This window comes from Alosa alosa, chromosome 6, assembly GCF_017589495.1.
Source record: "Alosa alosa isolate M-15738 ecotype Scorff River chromosome 6, AALO_Geno_1.1, whole genome shotgun sequence".
NCBI classification, from domain to species: domain Eukaryota; kingdom Metazoa; phylum Chordata; class Actinopteri; order Clupeiformes; family Clupeidae; genus Alosa; species Alosa alosa.
Window position 1 is genome coordinate 14884019 of NC_063194.1, and position 19080 is coordinate 14903098.

The 19080-nt window shown below is 40.1% G+C and overlaps 1 protein-coding gene across 1 annotated transcript; it reads left to right on the forward strand.

Annotated features, from left to right (window-relative positions):
• Nucleotides 1-1540: 1540 nt before the first annotated feature.
• LOC125296559 (perforin-1-like) lies at nucleotides 1541-18874 on the forward strand. The gene is made up of 5 exons (XM_048246530.1): nucleotides 1541-1582; nucleotides 12477-13026; nucleotides 17002-17140; nucleotides 17474-17697; nucleotides 17803-18874. Exons 2-5 carry the CDS (start codon nucleotides 12494-12496, stop codon nucleotides 18701-18703), a joined length of 1797 nt encoding a protein of 598 aa, XP_048102487.1. The 5' UTR covers nucleotides 1541-1582; nucleotides 12477-12493; the 3' UTR covers nucleotides 18704-18874.
• Nucleotides 18875-19080: the final 206 nt, after the last annotated feature.

Here is a 19080-nt window from a genome sequence, read left to right on the forward strand (position 1 = left end):
GGCCCTGTTGCTGTTTTAGCTCTTGCTGATGCCTTGATCACAAGCATAACTAAAGTGTTTTTTGTTATTGTTGCAGTATCTGCCCTGTCCCCCAAATTGATGACAGTCACGCCCCTGCTTGAGCGGTTGTGTCTGGACGCATATCCGTGTCTTTGGTTTTCGGGTCCATGTGCTGTTTGTTTGTCAAACCAACCTTGTTTGTTTAATCCCCTCTATAACTGCATTTAACCAAAGCTAGTAGTCCTTTCTCTTGTAGTCCCACCGCTTGAGAATTTACACATCAGGCCCACATCATATTCAATGCATGCTTAGCAAAGCTTTCTAGTGCTCACTCATAAATGTGTGCCTGCACTACCTATTTGCCGAGAGTGTGGATACCTGTGTGTTTGGCTGTGTGTGTGAATATTTATCTCTTGCACAGGTGAGGGGTGTCTTGGGGTCCTCCTTTGCCCTCCAGTGGTTCACCTGGTACCATTTCTCCACGCTGGTATTGGCTCTTTTATATCTAGAGAATATAAATATTTATACATATTGGTTACCCATATTGTGGCTATTGGATGTGGTTGATGGTTTAACTATTCTTTCACACAAACATATGGGCATTTGTGAGCATTTTTGGGAGGTAACCAGGCGGTAACCAGGTATGTCATGCTGTTGGAGGTGCAAATAAATGCTGCATCGTTATTGAGATCATATAGAAAGTAGCTGGCTCAAGGGTTATAAAAGTATTTTATCATGTGTATTTGTATAATGAAAGCACTGTTTTTGTGTGTTCACCTCTGGCTCCTTGGCTATCATTTTGGTAACTATAACAGGCTATTTGACATCTTTAGAACATTAAACATATCGGAGGTGCCAAATGTTGAGTTACTCCAGTCTAGATTTTTTGATGTTAATCACTCCTATTGTCACGGTTGCAAGGGCTTGACCCAAACGTAGGGCAAAGTACGGCAAGGCAATCTTCAGAGTTGCAAGAATCTTTATTTTACACATAGACTAATAACCAACGAAGACTGAGGAGAGACAGAGGGTTTAAATACACAGGGGTAACAGGGCACAGGTGGACAAGGAACAAGGTAAAACAAGACAGGTGGAAACCATAATTAACAGACTAACGCGGATCAGGTGAGGGGCGGAGACACGGGCACAGGGAACAGAAACACATGGCAAAACAAACAAAGAAACACATGGAACAGGACACAGGAAGTAAACAAGAGATGAAGACATGAAGGAAAACACTAAACAGGGAAAACAAAACACGACAGGACCCTTACACCTATGATATATTGCTATTGTCTATCTAAATTAAAGTGCCTGTTTTGAAGTTAACTGATGGTCAACCCGCCCCCCCCTTTCTTTCTGGGTGGTGTAGTCGGGTAATTGTAGTTTCAGGGCGTGTGCTTGTCACACTCACATTAACACTCAGATCTTGTGTGAAGTCTTTTTGTTCACAAGTCTAAATAAAGCATTCTTTTTCACATCACTCAGAAGGTATTTAAAGAATGACGAGAAGTTATTTTGCATTTCCACACTGTATGTACTGCATGCCACAGTGTAACATAAAGTGTGTATGTACAGTAAGGTAAGGTTTTGATTTTTTGTACCATGGATTGTCCACTTTTGCCATTGTAGAGAACTATATGAGTATGTTAATGTTAAAGATATATATATAAGGTGCAGTTTCTATGGTTGTTTGATGGTTAATCTAAACACACTTTTGATTATTATTATTATTAGTAGTAGTAGTAGTAGTAGTAGTAGTAGTAGTAGTAGTAGTAGTAATAATATTATTAGGCCTATTATTATTATTATTATTATTATTATTATTATTGTTATTATTGCACATAGTGCTGATCATTTGACCTTAGAGCTAGCTCAAGTAATGTCTTTTATAGATGTAAACTGTTGTATTTTTTCTAATCAAGGAATGTGCTTGCAATGTTTGGGTTTTAATATTTGTTTTGAAGACTGCAAATGTTAGCAGCTACAGTTTTTCTGCTGGGTTTTAAAAAGTTATTTATTATTATCAATACATATAGGCCTTAAAAAGTCTTAAGTCGTGTTAATCTTAAATTAAGATCAAAAAATGGTATGGTTGGTATTGTTTTAAGTATAATGACACTTACCTAACGCGCTCTCATTTTGACCTAATTTAATAAGACTATGGCCCAGAGTTTGGCGGCGGAGCGGGAAGGGGTAAACTACGCCAAGGCGGATGCTCTGAAATGGGCGAGACCTCTCTGGTGAAATGAATTTGAAAAAACCATTCACATGTATCCAGCTTTAAATTTTGATCTATCTATCAAATAAAACATCATCCCTTTATCATAAGAATGGGACATTCTGCCGTCCTATGTGAAAAATTAAGCAGGGGTGCGTATCTACTAAAGTTAGGTTAAAGTAAAGTGTTGCCAAAGTAAGCAACGATGTTGCTGATCCACCATGGTATGACGCAACTTGCGCCGTAGTACCAAAACCGAAGTTCATAATGCATACAGTGTAATAAGTTCATAATACATATAATTGGTGGAATCGGTGTAATGTCTGTGTCGACATTTTTCTAATTTAAACCAAAAGTGATTAATGCTGCCATTCTAGCAAGTATAGGTTTTTGCTGATAGCAATTACAAGTATACCTATACTGCGAGCAAATCAAACAGTTTACTTAAGCAGACCAATATTTGTCATTACTTGTGTTAAATATCTGTGTTCAAAAATGTGTAGCCTAGAAAAATGTAACGTTATCACAGATTTGCATTGTCTATTTCGTGGCGCAACGGTAGCACGTTGGTACTCTGCACACATAACCAGTGTTCACAACCAATATCTCTTCTTTTCACTTTTGGGTAAGAGTAGACACAACAGTAGGCTACACAACAGGTTTTGACCCTAAATATTTATAGTTACTCTTCATCAAGAGACATGACATCAGTTAAAAATAATAGTTTCAAATAAAGATCCACAGCATTATTTAATATTTCTACATTTCACTGCATGTAGTCAGAATACCGTAACAGTAGCCTTCCAAAACCAACACGCGAATTAACATAGTAGCAAGAATGAGTCCAGGGGAATCTGTCTTTTAATGACCATTAAGCTACAGCCTAGATCAATCATTGAGTCACAAGAAAAACAATCATCTCGTCATTTTTGATTAGGTGCATCATTTTTGGTTAGGCACTCCTGACACTGACAACATCACCAATCGGAACTACCAAGGATCGACACAAGTGTAACTGTTAAGGGCAGTAGTTCAAACCACCACACTTTTACAACTGAAAGTTCAAACTCTGCTATCTAGAAACACCAAATCCATGAACAATGGATCGGACTAAGTTAGCCAACGCTTTCTAGAAACGCACCCCAGGTTGGATGCGATACGGTATTTACAACGGATCTGAAATACAAACATCTTTTCGTGAATTTAATTGCTTGGAAGAGCAGAAGAAATATTAGATATTATTTTGATCAGATGCACAATAAATATAGAGATTGTAAATGAGCCATTCTTGGCTAATTGTGCCATTTGAGGGTGGAAACCTAGCAAAAAAAAATGAACATTTTCATTGACTTTTTCATTTTATCTGAAGAAGGACATGTTAAGCTATGAGAAAAATATATTGGGCCAGCTCAATAACTAACGGGATGCCTAACATAATAAATTGACAATGTAATAAAGTTCTAAAGTTCTGGATGCCGAAACACTACTGACTTTGTGATTAGTAGACAGGTGGAGGGTGGCGCATCAGGCCAAAACACAACATGGCAACATCAACATCAGTTGAGGGCTGCAACTTCACTTCACAATATCCTGGCCGGACTACTGTTGTCAGTGATATAAGTATTTGAAATGAACATGATTTCTTAATGTCTAGTGACATATCAGGGCCATTTTATGATTAATTGAAATACATTTCTTACATACGGTTCCTTTAAGTATAAGTATATATAGTCTTTTGATCCTGTGAAGGAAATTTGGTTTCTTCATTTATCCCAATCCGTGAATTAGTGAAACACACTTAGCACACAGTAAGGTGAAGCACTAATCCCGGCGCAGTGACCTACCTGCAACAACAGCTGCGCTCGGGGAGCAGTGAGGGGTTGCGTGCCTTGCTCAAGAGCACTTCAGCCGTGCCTACTGGTCAGCGGCGGCGGAACGTTCCTTCATGGTTAAATCTTTGGTTCCGGTGTTACATGGCAACTGGCACCCATGTTAACTGGCTGCGTTGGTGACGTTTCATGAGTGATGACGTTTCTTTGACAGATGTGGCCAGTGGCGGTTCTAGACTCAATTACTCCCCGGGCGAGATCCCCCCGGGCGAGATCCCCCCCCGCCCCAATTTTTTTTTTTTTTTTCAAACAGTCATTTTTTTATTGAGACATTTTAAATGTCATTTTTAAAGCAACAACAGGCAATTCTGCACAAACAAGCAGATGGCAAACAATGAGATGGCAAAATACTGCTTACAGCATTGCCAAATGACAATGAGGCAATTCTGCACAAAACCGTATTAGAACTTAAATAAATACACAATAGGCCTATATACATAAAAGTGGCAAATATAACTTACAATCAAATATAAAAGTAGAACAGCAATAATATTAATAAATATTAAATAAAATCACACAAATTTGAAAATATTCACTATAGACATAAAGTGTCAAATATATAGGCTTATTCACTATAGACATAAAGTGTCAAATATATAGGCTCACAATAACATTGCAAAAGATTGCTTACAGCACTGTCAGCTGACAATTTTGACAACTGTTTGCTGCTCAACAAATCAATCAGCTCATTCTGTATATGATGGCCCAGGTAGCTGTTGTGACTTGCTGTTCCTCTTTCAACACGGTCAAGGTGACCTTTCATAATGGAATCAAATCTGGCCATAAGTTCGACCTCTTTGAGAAAATTCCCATTTGATGGTGTGAACAATGTTTCTGTGTGTCCCCTTAGAGCCAAATTTCGAACTGCTAGTGACTGCACAATAGCAATGAGACGTGTCAGCACTGCTCTCCATCTCTTCCTCTCAGCCTCCAGAAGTGCCATCTCCTGCTTATCAATAGTTTTCCCACTTCTTAACCTCACTGCCAATTCCTTCCATGCTTTCATGCAATTGAGATGTTCTGGACTGTTTTCATGTGATGTGAGATAAGAACTTGCACGTTTCCAATCGGACAATCCTGAACTTATTAAATGAATGTTCCTCTTGGAAAACAATTTGCAGCAGAAGCAAAAGAGGCTATTGTTCTCCATGGAAAATATCAGCCAACTTCTTGCCATCTTTTCACCACTAACTAATGTCTTTTTAAAATAGTGGTGGTGGCAACTTCTCCCATCACTTTCACTCCTTTGGAAAACAAAATCAGGAGGCAACTTACAGGGTCCTCTGCGAACCAGTTCAGTCCGAATCCTGTCCGTCAGAAGTGTAGGCCATTTAGCAGGGTCAGTTGACAGAGATCAAGATCAAAAATCTTATGACTACATTAAATGACTTGTTCTTGTAGCCTAGGCATACCCCCTCCACACACACAAGGAATGAGAGAGAGAGAGAGAGAGAGAGAGATGTAAAAACCCACCTGAAGGCTCATGCTGAGGAGAAGCAGACGTAGAGGGAGATGTTTGTGGAGACATGGATTGGTGCTCATCCTCAAGGACAGGGACCACCTCAGAAGAGGCCTGTGCAGCTGATGAGGTTGATGGCTCCTCCTCATCCTGTGAAACAGGGGCTGTGGGTGGCTCATCTTGAGCAGTGGCAGAGGATGCTCCAAAGTATTTTAGAAGTGCCCCTGAAATTGCAATTGAAATTGTCATTAAAAGACTTCAGGCTACAATTTAGCTCTTATACAAAACAAAACATCCATTGATAGCAAATTTCATAAACATGCCCTTAGGCCTACATGCTAAATGCCTGCTGTCATATTAAATTAGGGAGGAACAATTAGTTCTTTGGCTACTACTACTAGGCTACTATGCTTTGCACTCTTTTAGTTATGACTGAATGATTGTTGTGATTAAACTGCTGTCACGGATTTGTTGCAAATGCCAAGTGTTCGTCTTTGAAACTAGCCTACCTACCTTGGTTACATGAAAATGATGGAAATAAATAATCAGAACTTTTGAGGTTTTGACCGTTTTGTTGCAAAGCATAATCCATCTCATGGTGAAATTAGTTGTTGTGTTTGTTAAAACCGAATTATTATTTTATAGGCTAAGCATAGGTATCATTGCAAGATGGCTAACAAACGTAAAAGTTATACTAGGCTAGGCCCTATCAATTAACATTGACGTTAGCCCTTCACTCATGACATGATACTGTTATTATTAGGACATTACATACCTTTATCCTTTGCTCGTTTCTCCTCTTCTACTTTTCTTTTTTTTCGGAACTGGGCACCTGATGGCTTTGACCGCTTTCTGTCCATCGTGTTTGGCACTAGACAGTCGACAACAATCCACAAATTCCCATGATCCACTCGCGACCACAGTCAAGACCAAACCAATTCACCTGGGTGACCTCTTAATCGTTTTGTCACCTATTTTTATTAGCCATTTCACACAGTTAATTAAATGTGCAGGAATCATAGGTCTGCATTCATAACATTATCAGATGTGCGTTGTTTGGAAGAAAGTCAAGGTGTGACTGATTTTAGCCCACTAATAGACTGTTGTAGGCTACTATACAGTGGATCCCCATTCATCCCCCTTTCCCGTTTCATTAAGGAGACCCAGAGGTGAACTGTCCCCGCAAACCCTCCCTTCGCCCCTTCCTCTGCACAGTGCAGTGCAGTAGGCCTACCTTCTGAGCAACAGGGGCGCCAATTCCCTAATTCCTCACACAAGTGATGGATAATAGAAAATCGTTTTGCGACGTTTATTATTATTATTCTTTTTTTTTTTTTTTTTTTTTAGGGCGCTCGTGCCGCCCCCTACAAGATGCCGCCCCGGGCGACCGCCCGGTTCGCCCGTACCTAAAACCGCCACTGGATGTGGCCGCTTGCAGATTTGTCACTTTTTGATGGAAACTGGAGACAAACAAATACAAATATGCATGACATATTTAAATGTCAAAATTGTCTGTAGTACGCTACATGCACTGGACCATGAATATAAAAAATAAATACCTACTCTAAATAGCCTAATAATAACTCCACATGGGTATCGAACCTGCCTCCTACTGTAAATGAAACCTCTTACATTATAACCATTCATCTACGTACTTGCACCACAAACCAGCTGACAAGTCACAGTGAAATTTACTTGACTTATGCTATACAATTAAAAGAAGTCAGCTAATATATGTTATTATGATTGTAGCAAGTTAACACGACTGATCATGGTATATGGCTACAGTATTGTCTTGCTACAGCAGTTGCCCATGCCAGTAGGTCTTCAAAGTATCATGGTTAAGTCTTTTTAAACATTTCACTGACTGCTGGTCAGGCTCCCTGGGGCCACCTAGTCTATCTGTAGCCTAAATTGAGGAAGCATTGCTGGAATGCTAAAAATAAATTAAAAAAATAAAAAAAACTGTGATGGGGGAGGATTGAACCCATGTTGACTGCGTGAAATAGCAATGTGTAGGCATTAAACTGTTGCACCACAGGAGAAGCACCAGTTTGCAAATTGAAAAATAAAGTATCAAAAGAAACATCAAAACCATGTTTATGTCAGCAACATTAATGTTAATAGCCTATAAGCCTAAGAGTTTGACTCTCCCTGTGCACAAATTTTGTGTAAAATATGGACACGTTTTAAAACACTATTCATTCAAAGTGAGTTGAAAGGAACCTAGTGCAAAGCTTATTCAGCTCTTTTGGATGGAGATCAGCTATGTGATGCAATATAAATATTGGTAGCTCTTAGCCATGTTAATTTTGTCAAAGTAGTTTTCGAGTAAATGGTTGGAGACCCCTGATCTACACCTACATATTATCCCAAGTGTAATAAAACGTATAAATAAACCTTAAACTAAACTAGATGTACCGCATAGCAGTACAAAATATGACCGCGGCTCAGTCCTGTACATCCGTTCCGCGAAAATAAATCACACTTCAATTTGTCTCCATATTTTACTCCATCCCCCACTCTTGAAACTTTTGTGTATGCTTGTTTGGCATGCCTGAGTGTGTGTGCGGCTGCACAGAAAGTAGCCTACTGGTGCTGAAAAGGTGAATAGATTGTAGAATAGCCAAAGAAGATGTAGCATTGTTTAGCGATTTTAAAGGTTTTATAACAATCACAAGTAGGGCAGTTCATAACAGTTCATCCATTGCAACTGGATTGATGAAAGGTCACTTACACCTGTAGGCTACATTGTATTTGGGAAAAGCAAAAGGTATCAGCATAATGTTATTTATTTATTTATTCATAAACAAAAACATCCCTGTCAGTTCCATGCCGTTTTCAACAGCTATCAAAAACAAAGGTCATTTTTGGAGGGATTTTTTGTGAATGTTTCTTCTTCTACATAAGATTTTAGTCATCTTTAGTTCATGTAACACTTTATTGTCAATGCACAAATTAAGTAACAGTAGTCTGAAACGTTACTGTTAATACACAAATCAAGTAACAGTAGTCTGAAACGAAATGCTGTTTTACATCTAACCAGTGGTGCAAATAACTGACATGTCCAAATGGGCCTTGATGAAATGCGTCGCTAGACTGTTCATACACATTTTAACGGGCCAAAGTTGAAGAGCTGTTGTCCAATATTGTTTGTGCAAATATAGGCTGATTCATGTTCCCTTGCATTGTGTAACTGAGGTCCATGGCTAGTCTGGCTTTCACCAGACCAAGCTCAATCTTTTGAGAAATCAAAAAATAAATAGCGGGCAGATCAGGGCCTAGTTTCCCGATAACGACGGAGACACGCTCTTATACGAGGGTTTTCTACGATTCATCTTACGATCGTTCGTTTGGTTTTTCCGACTGTTTCCCGAACATGCTCATAGCGTGAACGAGCGTGCACTGCTCTTAAGACACTCTTAAGGGGAGCTGTCCACGTTAATAGTTCTGAAATATCCTCTGATTTGACGGTGATGTCAGGTGACTGCACGTCACAGCTATAGGTCTACCATTTAAACTTCGGATCTACACATTAATTCACATCAATACGAAAATAGAAACACTTTGACATCCTCATATAAGCATCCCAAGTAGGTTATATACCACACAGAGACATAAATAATTGTAATTATTTTAAGATTAGATTGTTGCACCATGCAATATTTTTTCGCGGTGTCACTTAAGAACACGTTTGAAGATAAGAAAGAAGTCGAGTAAGAAAGAGTGGAAATGTGTAGGCTTAGATTTTGATGCAGTAGGCTACAGACTACACATGTTGCTTTCTCTGCTTTTTCCCTCATAGGCCTAATAAAATATTCACTTAGCAAAGATAATGTCAAACTATTCTGGCAACGTCTCGTTTCATAACTTGATTGCATTTTTGTCCGCTTTTCATCACATTATTATGACCATTAAATGTAGGCTATTTTGCACGCTAAAATCTGATTCATCACAGGTAAACACAATAAAGAATGGGAACGTAAGATGTATTATGTATTCTAAGTTGTAATTCCTCTGTATGTCCTGTTGGTGACCTCAGTGAGAAGTACTGTTAAGACGCTCTTAGCCATAGAGTGTTTTCACGACGCTCTTAAGCTACGATGGTTTCGGGAAACAGTCGGCAAATCTTAAGACGTTCGTAAGAGGGACTTTACGACGCTCTTAGGCTTAAGATGCTTTCGGGGAACTGGGCCCAGGTCCATAGGCACCCGATATTGTTTAATTTTCCGATTGAGTTATCCACGCTCTGGCTATTCTAAATGCAAAAATGCATCAGGGAGTTATGACAAAACTGTAACTAACAAACTAGATCCTAATAGAAAGCTGTTAGCTTCCCTAAGCTACAGGTAGGCTTATAAGGTAGGCCTATTTACAACATAAATTGTCAATAGGCTATGCTGGCGACACAAATAAAATCTCCTTTAGAAACCAATGGCTCACGCCTTACAGTATCAAGCGGACTTAAACTGCCATATCGTGGCGAAAAGTTGTAATAAAATTCACGCAGCTCCATGAGTCAAGGAAAGCGCGAATGAAGTAGCCACTTCTAAATGGGACCCACTACACAGTAGCTTAAGGTGTGTTGCTAAAGCAGCCATAATGAAATGAAGGTTTCATTGTTTGGATACTTCACACACACGTGCTTTTTAATTTCACAGACTACAACTACCAAGCTGGAATCAAAGCACATCGATTCCCCTCTCACACCCTGCACGCACTTTAAACAAAATAAACAGGCGTCTCAGTCTCACGCATGTATAGGCAAAACTACATCAGACCGGTGTAACGTTGGTAAATCTTCCATTGCACAGAATGATTTTGTAGCACGTGCAACAAATGACAGTCGAAAGATACAATTACAGTGCTGCTATCAATTTGCTTGGTATAACCGCATTTATAGTTTTCAACAAATGCAATCAATCAAATTGGCCTCCATCACTCAACCAACGCTATCGGTAACATTACCTAGGTCCTTATTGATATTATAAGATTAACGTACCTGCAGTAAAAAACAAGCATGTCCGATAAACATCCTCAGATTTATTTCGGCTTCAAGAAGAAATGGGAATTACATTTCATGTGAACATCGTCCTATCCTTATTAGACGTTCTCTGCGGTAAACTACAGTCCTTGTAGGAAGCATCCATTGTTTTTCCAACCCACTTTTAACTTCCAACAAAATTACGTCTCACTGCAACGATGCGCCATCTAGTGGACAAACGACTACTTATCGCCAATACTGGAAATGCAGTCATGATGATGATGATGAATATTAATTTTGGCTTTCTTTTAATCCTACTGAATTTGTAATTATGTATCGGCCGTTCTAATACCGATAGTATGTGAGTGCCTGTGTGTGTGTGCATGTGTATATGTGTGCACCGCCATCTACAGGCCAATGAGTGTACAGTCACTAAATGTACACATAACCTAATTTTTTTTAGACCCCCCCATGGATGAAATTCTACGTAACTTGGCATACCCCCAGAGAATGCCAGGTCAATCATACACATAAAATTTGGTGCAGTTCTGAACATCTTAACTGAAGATAGGGGTGATTAAAGCAGAATAATATTGCATTTTCATTTTTTACAGGGGGCGTGCAAATCACAAATGAGTGATTATGGGCCAGGTCAATGTGAGCCCTTGAGACCAACATACCATAAAAGATTCTTCATCCTCAGTGCCACGGTTCAGGTAGTTATTTAGGAAAAACTGATTATTTTGCGGTTCGGGGGGCCCAGCACGGGGGAGTGGCCCCCGGGGACGAAACGAAATGTTTCCGTAAAAGTCTAGTGAGGCTACATACCCACCAAATTTCATGTGCCCCGGTGGTTCGGTGTCCCGGGTATCGTTGACCAAAAATTTAAGAAGTAGATGACGGGGGAAAAAAAAAAAAACTTTGACAATCCCTATATGACCGCTTCCCTAGCTTCGCTAGCGGCGGTCATAATAAATACAGCCCTAATTCCCAGTGAGAGAGAGAGTGTGTATGCCGGGGTGTTTGTATGTGCATGGTCAGGTCTTAAAGCAGATATTTTAAAGAGAAAATAGTACAGGTAAGTATGCCATGAAAGTGTAACACTATATATCCCATAAAGAGAGTGATATAAGTATATTATTACATTATCAGCTCCAGTTATTATTTTTTTAAAGAATGTTTTTTTCAACCAAGCCAATAACGTAATAACCAGCCAATATTGTAATAGCTTGTTACATTATTGATAAAAAGTTATTATGTTATTGGTTTAGAAATGTTATTACGTTATTGGCAATTTATTACTTTATGGCTTTATTACCTTAAAAGCGGCCAAAATGATTACGTTATTGGACGTTATTACATTATTGGCTGCTACAGATGTCTTAAAATAAGTTAAACTCTTATTAAATTAAGTCGAATGATTTTACGAGAAAGTGCAAGGTAAGTCTCTTCATACTAAAAACAATACCAACTAGATTTTTTTTTATCTTAGATTAATAACACTTGGTAAGATAAGCAGTTTTTGCAATGTAGGCTACATAATAATGTTCATTTAACGTTACTTCAACAATGTTTTTAGCTGCATAGATTGAAGTTGTTGTTGTACAGTATATTACAATTTAATAAAATAAATTATCATATTTAAAAGTTTAATTAAAAAAAACTTTGTAGCTTGTGAATAAATTCAGAAAACAAATTTTATTTCCTTTGCTAATAACTCTGGAACTGGTTTTCCTTAATATGTTTGATTTTTTTCAATTTAACTAGTTGGAACCATCAGATACCCTGTTTATAATTTTAAGAGAATATTAGAAGAACTGACTATGTTCATTTTCTCAGACTTCTTATGAAGTAATCAGAGATGCACTGTGACAACAAGAAGACCAGGTTGTGTTGACAATTTGTATGTTTGTCTTAAATCAGCACATCAGCAGGCAGTGATGTTCCTGACGACCACCACCATATTGGCAGGGGTCATTCTGTTCCTGCCCTATCCCTCCCTCCAGTCATGCATCTCTGGCACAATAGAGCAATGCCAAAGGGCAGAAATTGCCCCGGGATCATCCTTAGTTGGTGAAGGTTTTGATATTACCACAATGCAACGTAAGGGAGCTTTTGTTATAGATATGGACACATTTGAAACTCCAAACAAAACCTGCACCCTCTGTGCAAACACCCACCGTGGAGGGAAAATGGAGAAAATTCCTACATCTGTCATTAACTGGAGGCCTCTTCATAAAAGTAGCATAGCTATCAAGAGCGAACTACTGGAATCTGCCTTGGCAGTGGCTGATCAAGTTAGCAAGAGTGTGGAGAACAACTGGAAGATTGGTCTAGGTTTGAGTAAGGGAGGGTATGGAGTTTCACTAGCTCTTTCTGGGACAAATTCAAAACTGACCACAACTGCCATGGAAAAGAGCAAACAAGACCGTTTCAACTTTGTGAGTCACTCAGTACATTGTGGAGTTTACAGGTACAGAGTTTTCTTTCAAACATTTGCTCGGTATCCCACTATGGGAAGTTCCTCTGGTGTGACCGACCACGGAAGCACCTATTGCACCAGGTCTGGTTTCTTGGTGTTTTAAATCCCCAACGTTGTCTTCAAGGCAGCGCAGCCTGGAAGGTGGTAGGGTTAGGCATGAGTTAAGGTTAAGGTTAGGGTTAGGTTTAGGGTTAAGGTTAGAATTAGGTGCCTTTAAGTCGACGGTGGCAGCGCTGCCTGGAAGACGACGTTGGGGGCTTAAAACACCATCGAGCACCACGTCTGTCTGTAGACAGACCAATTATAGCCTAAATTGCGGAAGCCCTACGTCACTCTATATAACCGGCTGCACACTTTTCTCATACTCACTTTCTTCCCTGTGAAGATTACTATCTTCCTCAGCAATCTTGTTCTACTAAACTGAAGCACCAATTCAAAAACAGCCTCAGTGCTGTTTTTCTGCCTTTAAGCTAACACATTACGTTGAGCTTCTAGGGTGAAAGAGTCTTTGCTCTGCAAAACAAAAAGATGGCTTCACCCAGTGCCATTGGGTCAGTGGATTCGGCTAAGGATGGTTCGTCGAGCCAGTGCCTTTTCTACTTGCGAAGCCATGAAATCAGGAAAGCACTTGTGTATGGGAACTAAACAACCACTGCTGCAACATGCCGATGAAGGTCTTAGAACAATGTTTTTGCATTACTGTGACCGCGAGAGACAACCCACCTCCCTCCACCTGTGCCTATGCGAGCAAAGCAGCTGGCAAAGCAGCAGCCCCTCGTGGGTGCAATATTATGTGGAATGCCCTGAACATTCGTCGTTGTTTGACCAGCACCTACTCTCTGACGAAGCGGTGGTGTTGGTCGACAAGGTTGAGGAGGAAGACAAAGAAATGATCTTCCACCTCCTCACGAGGGCAGATCGGCCAACGGGAACTGGCCGACATGGCTTCGCGCTAAACATATTAACTTCCTACATGGTTGTCATATCTGTGGAAGAAATTTTACTTCTATAAATACATCTATAAATACTGATAGTCTTTCTTAGTTAGTAGTAGCATTTATACCTCACATTGTATCACTGTATCATTACACTTCCTTCAACACATACACACTTGTTTCAGCCCAATGAGTAGAAACATTAGGTTTAGGAACTAAGAACATTTAAAAGGTTAAGAACATTTCTATCGTCACAGATAGATCTACAGAAACACAGGTGGTGTCAAAGCAAAAGCACAAGGTTAAATTCCATTTTCCCCTGACATGACCTAGTACTGTGGTGGCATATACCAATCGCCAAGGGGGGTCATGTTGCTTTCATCTTCACAAGCTCCCGCGCAAGCTGATTTTGTGGAGCAGCAACCGGTTCAGAAATCATGAACACGGGGTCACATCTTCTCTCCAGGGGAAATCCCTTTCATGGGGAATGGAGGCTCTACCCCCAGATTGTCAATCAGATCTGGGAGAGATATGTCAGGGCTGCAACTCTCGCCAGAGTAAGAGAAAACGGACTGCCTCTCCTATTAATAGCTTCACATTGGCTGGGAGACTGTGACTAGCAAAGATTAGTTAGATGCTGGCGGGGGAACCCTGGTCTCTTCCTTTGCACATAGATTTGTCTCAAGCACACGCACAGATTCAACATCCCCAGCCAGAGCTCTGGGTCATGAGAAGTTGAATTTAAATGCAGCGGGTCTCCTCCCCGAGGTCATTGATACTATTCAGAGTGATAGGGCCCCCATGTACTCTTTGATAATAAATGGCATGAGTTCGATGACTGGTGTGAGCACAGAAGTTTAATTCTTTTCAGTTTTCAATCTCAGATGTGTTATTCTGTTTACAAGAGCTTTTACACAAAGGCAGAGCCTGCGCTACTATTAAAGTGTAAGTGGCTGCTATATCTGCTTGTCACGTTGGGTTTGACAACAACCTGCTGCCACCCGCTGATAAGACAGTTCATAAAAGGTGTACGCCGGCTACGGCCACCTTCAAAACCTATAATGTCTTGAAAGCTCTCTCAGAAGCCACATTCGAGTCTTTGGATTGTGTTGTCATGAAACACCTCACGCCGAAGAAAGCACTTCTCCTGGTATTGGTTTCAGTGAAGATAGTAAGGGAATTTGGAAGCTTTTTCAATGCACTCTACCTGAATGACGTTAAATGAGGGAATGACAGCAGTAATGCTATACTTAATTCCGCTTTCATTCTGAAAGTGATCGATTCACCCTACAATAGTAGGGCCATAGAATTAAGATCTTTTCACCCTCCCCCTTTTTCCTCATTAGAGGAACAGAGGTTACATTGTTTGTGTCCAGTTTGCACACTGAGGATTTACATTAATTGGATGAGAAGCATTCAGAGAAGTGATCAGTTGTTTGTCTCCTGGGTTCCCCTTACACAGGGAGACCTGTTTCAGCACAACGCATTTCTCACTGTCTAGTTGACGCCATTAGGTTGCCGTTTGAGGCCAAAGGCATACTGCCCACCACGCGCGTCAGAGCACAATCCACTCGGGCATGTCTACGTCATTTTTCCAAAGTATTTCAGTTCAGGGTGTATGTGCTGTGGGCTACTGGGTAAAACCGTAAATATTTATTTGTTACAGTAGATTGGATGTCACTACGCTGTCATTGGCTACACTACACAGTGCTTAGTGTGGAGAGTTCAGGTGTTTGATATGAACCCTCCCAAGTTCCCCTTCGTTTTTGCTTTGGAAGGCAAGCAATACGGGAGTTGGCTATATCCCCATAGTGAGATACCAAACTAATGTTTGAAAGAGTACGGTTACTTGACGTAACCACGGTTCTCTGATAACATGAGTGAGGTATCTCACTGCTTTTCCCTTCTTCCTTTAGCACAGGGAAAGCTTGCTGGAGAATGAGAAGAGAGGGTTGTGCAGCTGGTTAGGTGACGTAGGTTTTCCATCCCCTAAAATTGGTCTGTCTACAGACAGACCTGGTGCAATAGGTGCTTCATTGGTCGGCACGCCGGAGGTGCTTCCCATAATAAGATATCTCACTCATGTTATCAGAGAACCGTGGTTACATCAAGTAACCATATGGTTTCCAGTGCTTCCCAACATATTATGTTAATGTGGTATGTGAGTGAACATACATCCCTTTTCCAATGAATGGTATCAGCTCAACTCACCTCTACTCAGTTATGGTACCAGCTTTTCCTTTTCCACTGCAAAAAAGTACCCTCTTTAATGTAGCTAGGTGCCATAGCGACGAAGAAGGACACTAGCATGGCGTCATTACACACAGTGGTAATAACAATATCAACAATGGAGGAAATCAAGGGGAGTTTGTTTCTGATTCATGGGCATGGCATGTGGTTGTTTGTGTTAATGTTCATTTTAATCCATGAGAAATCGTTTGTTAATTCAAAGACTCATTTTTTTTAACTGCAGGAAGTTATTCATTTGAATTAACACATCTGTTGTGAATAAAAATGTTCAGATACTGCGTTGCGTTAACGTGTTTGTCGTGCTAGCACAGTATATGGCTGAGGTATTTTTTAAAAAAAAATGAAGGTCCTTTCCAGAACACAGCAATGTCAACAGCGACAAATCAGTAACCTGCAATACTTTCATGTCACCTTCTGGTATCGCTTCAGTTTGCTTGGAACCTCAATGGAGGTGATACCAAAAATAGTACCAGGTAACAGTTTTTGCTAATGGAAATTCAAAAAAAGCGAGTAGAGTCGAGTTGAGCTGATACCATGCAGTGGAAAAGGGACTATAGATGAATGATAAAATGTGTTTTTAAACAGACTGCAGAATGGTTGTCCATTAGTTTTAGTGAAATGGTGACAATGGTGTTCAATTTTGTTTATGAGGCTCTAGAATGTAATGGCATGGAACATTAGTGAATTACTGAACACTACACTATGTTGTGATAAAAACGGTGGTGGTGGATGATGATGGTGATGATGATGATGAGGATTATTACTGTTATTCTTCTTGCAGATACATGATGTCAAGCAATCCAACTTTGAATCAAGATTTCAAACAAGCCGTGGAAAAGCTCCCGCAGATCTACAGCCCAAGTAGCAAAGTGGTTTATGATGCTTTCATTGACACATATGGCACTCACTTCATAAAAAAGGTATCTAACTAGCAATTGCAATAGTATTAGTAATATCTACATGACAGTCTCATAGTATGGCACTAACATAGCCTAAGGTGAAACAAAAATGTTAAAACTGTACTGTAACTATTTATTATATTTGTAATATACTAAAACTATACCCAAACTCAGAGTTCCTGAAATATATTCATCCTAATAAAATCAAACATACACAAGATTTTATCATTATACTAGGCCTACATCTGGCACATTAACCACTATGGAGGGGTATTGATTTTAGAATATGAATATTGTCTTAATTAATTTTGCCTTATAAGAACTTCCAGATGTTATACCTTTTATTCTCTACAGGTAAAGACTGGTGGCAAAATAGTATCAATGACTAGTATCAGGGAGTGCAAGGCCTCCATGATGGGGTTGAGCTCCGATGAGGTGAAGATGTGCCTCGGTGCTGAAGTTGCTGTAAAAATCTCATCCAAGGTTGACATCGACCTTAATGCAGAAATTAAGTTCTGTAATGGGAAGAAAGAGAAAGTGCACGGGAGAAGAAGCTTCTCAAACGTCTTTCATGACAGGTGAGTCCGAGTGAAATTTGAAATTTAATTTAACACCAAACTTTCCATGTTGGCATGACCATACAGTAATTTTCCTGGTTATTTTTTTCCATGTTTTGGGAATAGGATCACAGAAATCACCGGTGGGCAAACAACAGAAGGTGAGCTCCTTTTCTCTGCAGGTCAAGATGCCTCTGCTTATAAAAAGTGGCTTGCATCCCTGCCAGTCAGCCCAGATGTGATCTCCTACAAGTTGAAGCCCCTTCACCAGCTGATTCCAGATGGAAAGGTGAAGAGAGAGCTGAAGCAAGCCATAAAAGACTACATCCTCAGCAGGGGTGCCAAGAGGGAATGCTCTGACCACTGCAGCCTTGGGAGGAGAACCAAGCCAAGGTCCTGTGAATGCCACTGTCAAAGTCACAAGGGGTTAGGAACCAACTGCTGTCCAACACGTCCTGGCTTAGCCATAGTTGCTTTCACCATCATAAGGGGACAAGGTCTGTATGGTGACACTGCTTCTGGTACTGATGGGTATGTGAAGATCTTTGATGAGAATAAAATACCGCTTGGCAAGACACCCATGATTCTGAACAATGACAATCCTTACTGGAACTGGGAACTTAACATTGGTGACATGCTGCTGTCTGCGAACAGCAAACTCATGATTGAAGTGTGGGATGAAGACGACAGGTACGATGACCTCCTTGGAAAGTGCTCTCTAAAACTTCAGTCGGGGGGTGACCAAGGGGAGAGGGTCTGCGTTCTTAATTACGGGGTGTTGTTCTACAAGCTGAAGGTGACCTGTGGTCCGAGTCTGAGTGGCCCATCCTGTGCTGAATATGAGAGCTCTCCCATGGACAGTCTGTTGGAGAAGCTGTATGTCTCTCGTCATGCTCGTCCCATTCCAAAGCGCATGCTTTTCCAAATGGGACTGCGGTTGGATGGGCAGGCATTCAACTACATGCTTACGGATAACAGCTCAGTTCTAAATGGAGATAAGGCTGACTGGCTCCAAGTTCAAGCATAAATGTTTCAGGATTCCGTTCTGTCAATGCAGCTAGTTTGTTTTGCTGGTCAAGGTATTAGTTTTATGCAATTAGACTGATCCATGGGCTTACTGACCAGTTATATGTGTGCTATCAGCAAGAAATAAAAATGAAAAAAAAAAAAAGCAAAAAGAAAACATAACATACCTGATTACATGAAATGTACCTACATTGTATTCACTTAGTGTGCATTAATTACTAATAAAGCATTTTGAAGCAAGTAATACATGTACATTTACATTTTGTAACTCTTTTGTAATATGAAAACCACAAATAAGTGACACTTGACACCAGCAAAATACATGCACTTTGATTACTCATGTAGTTTGTAAAATGCAACTGACTAACATTACACTAT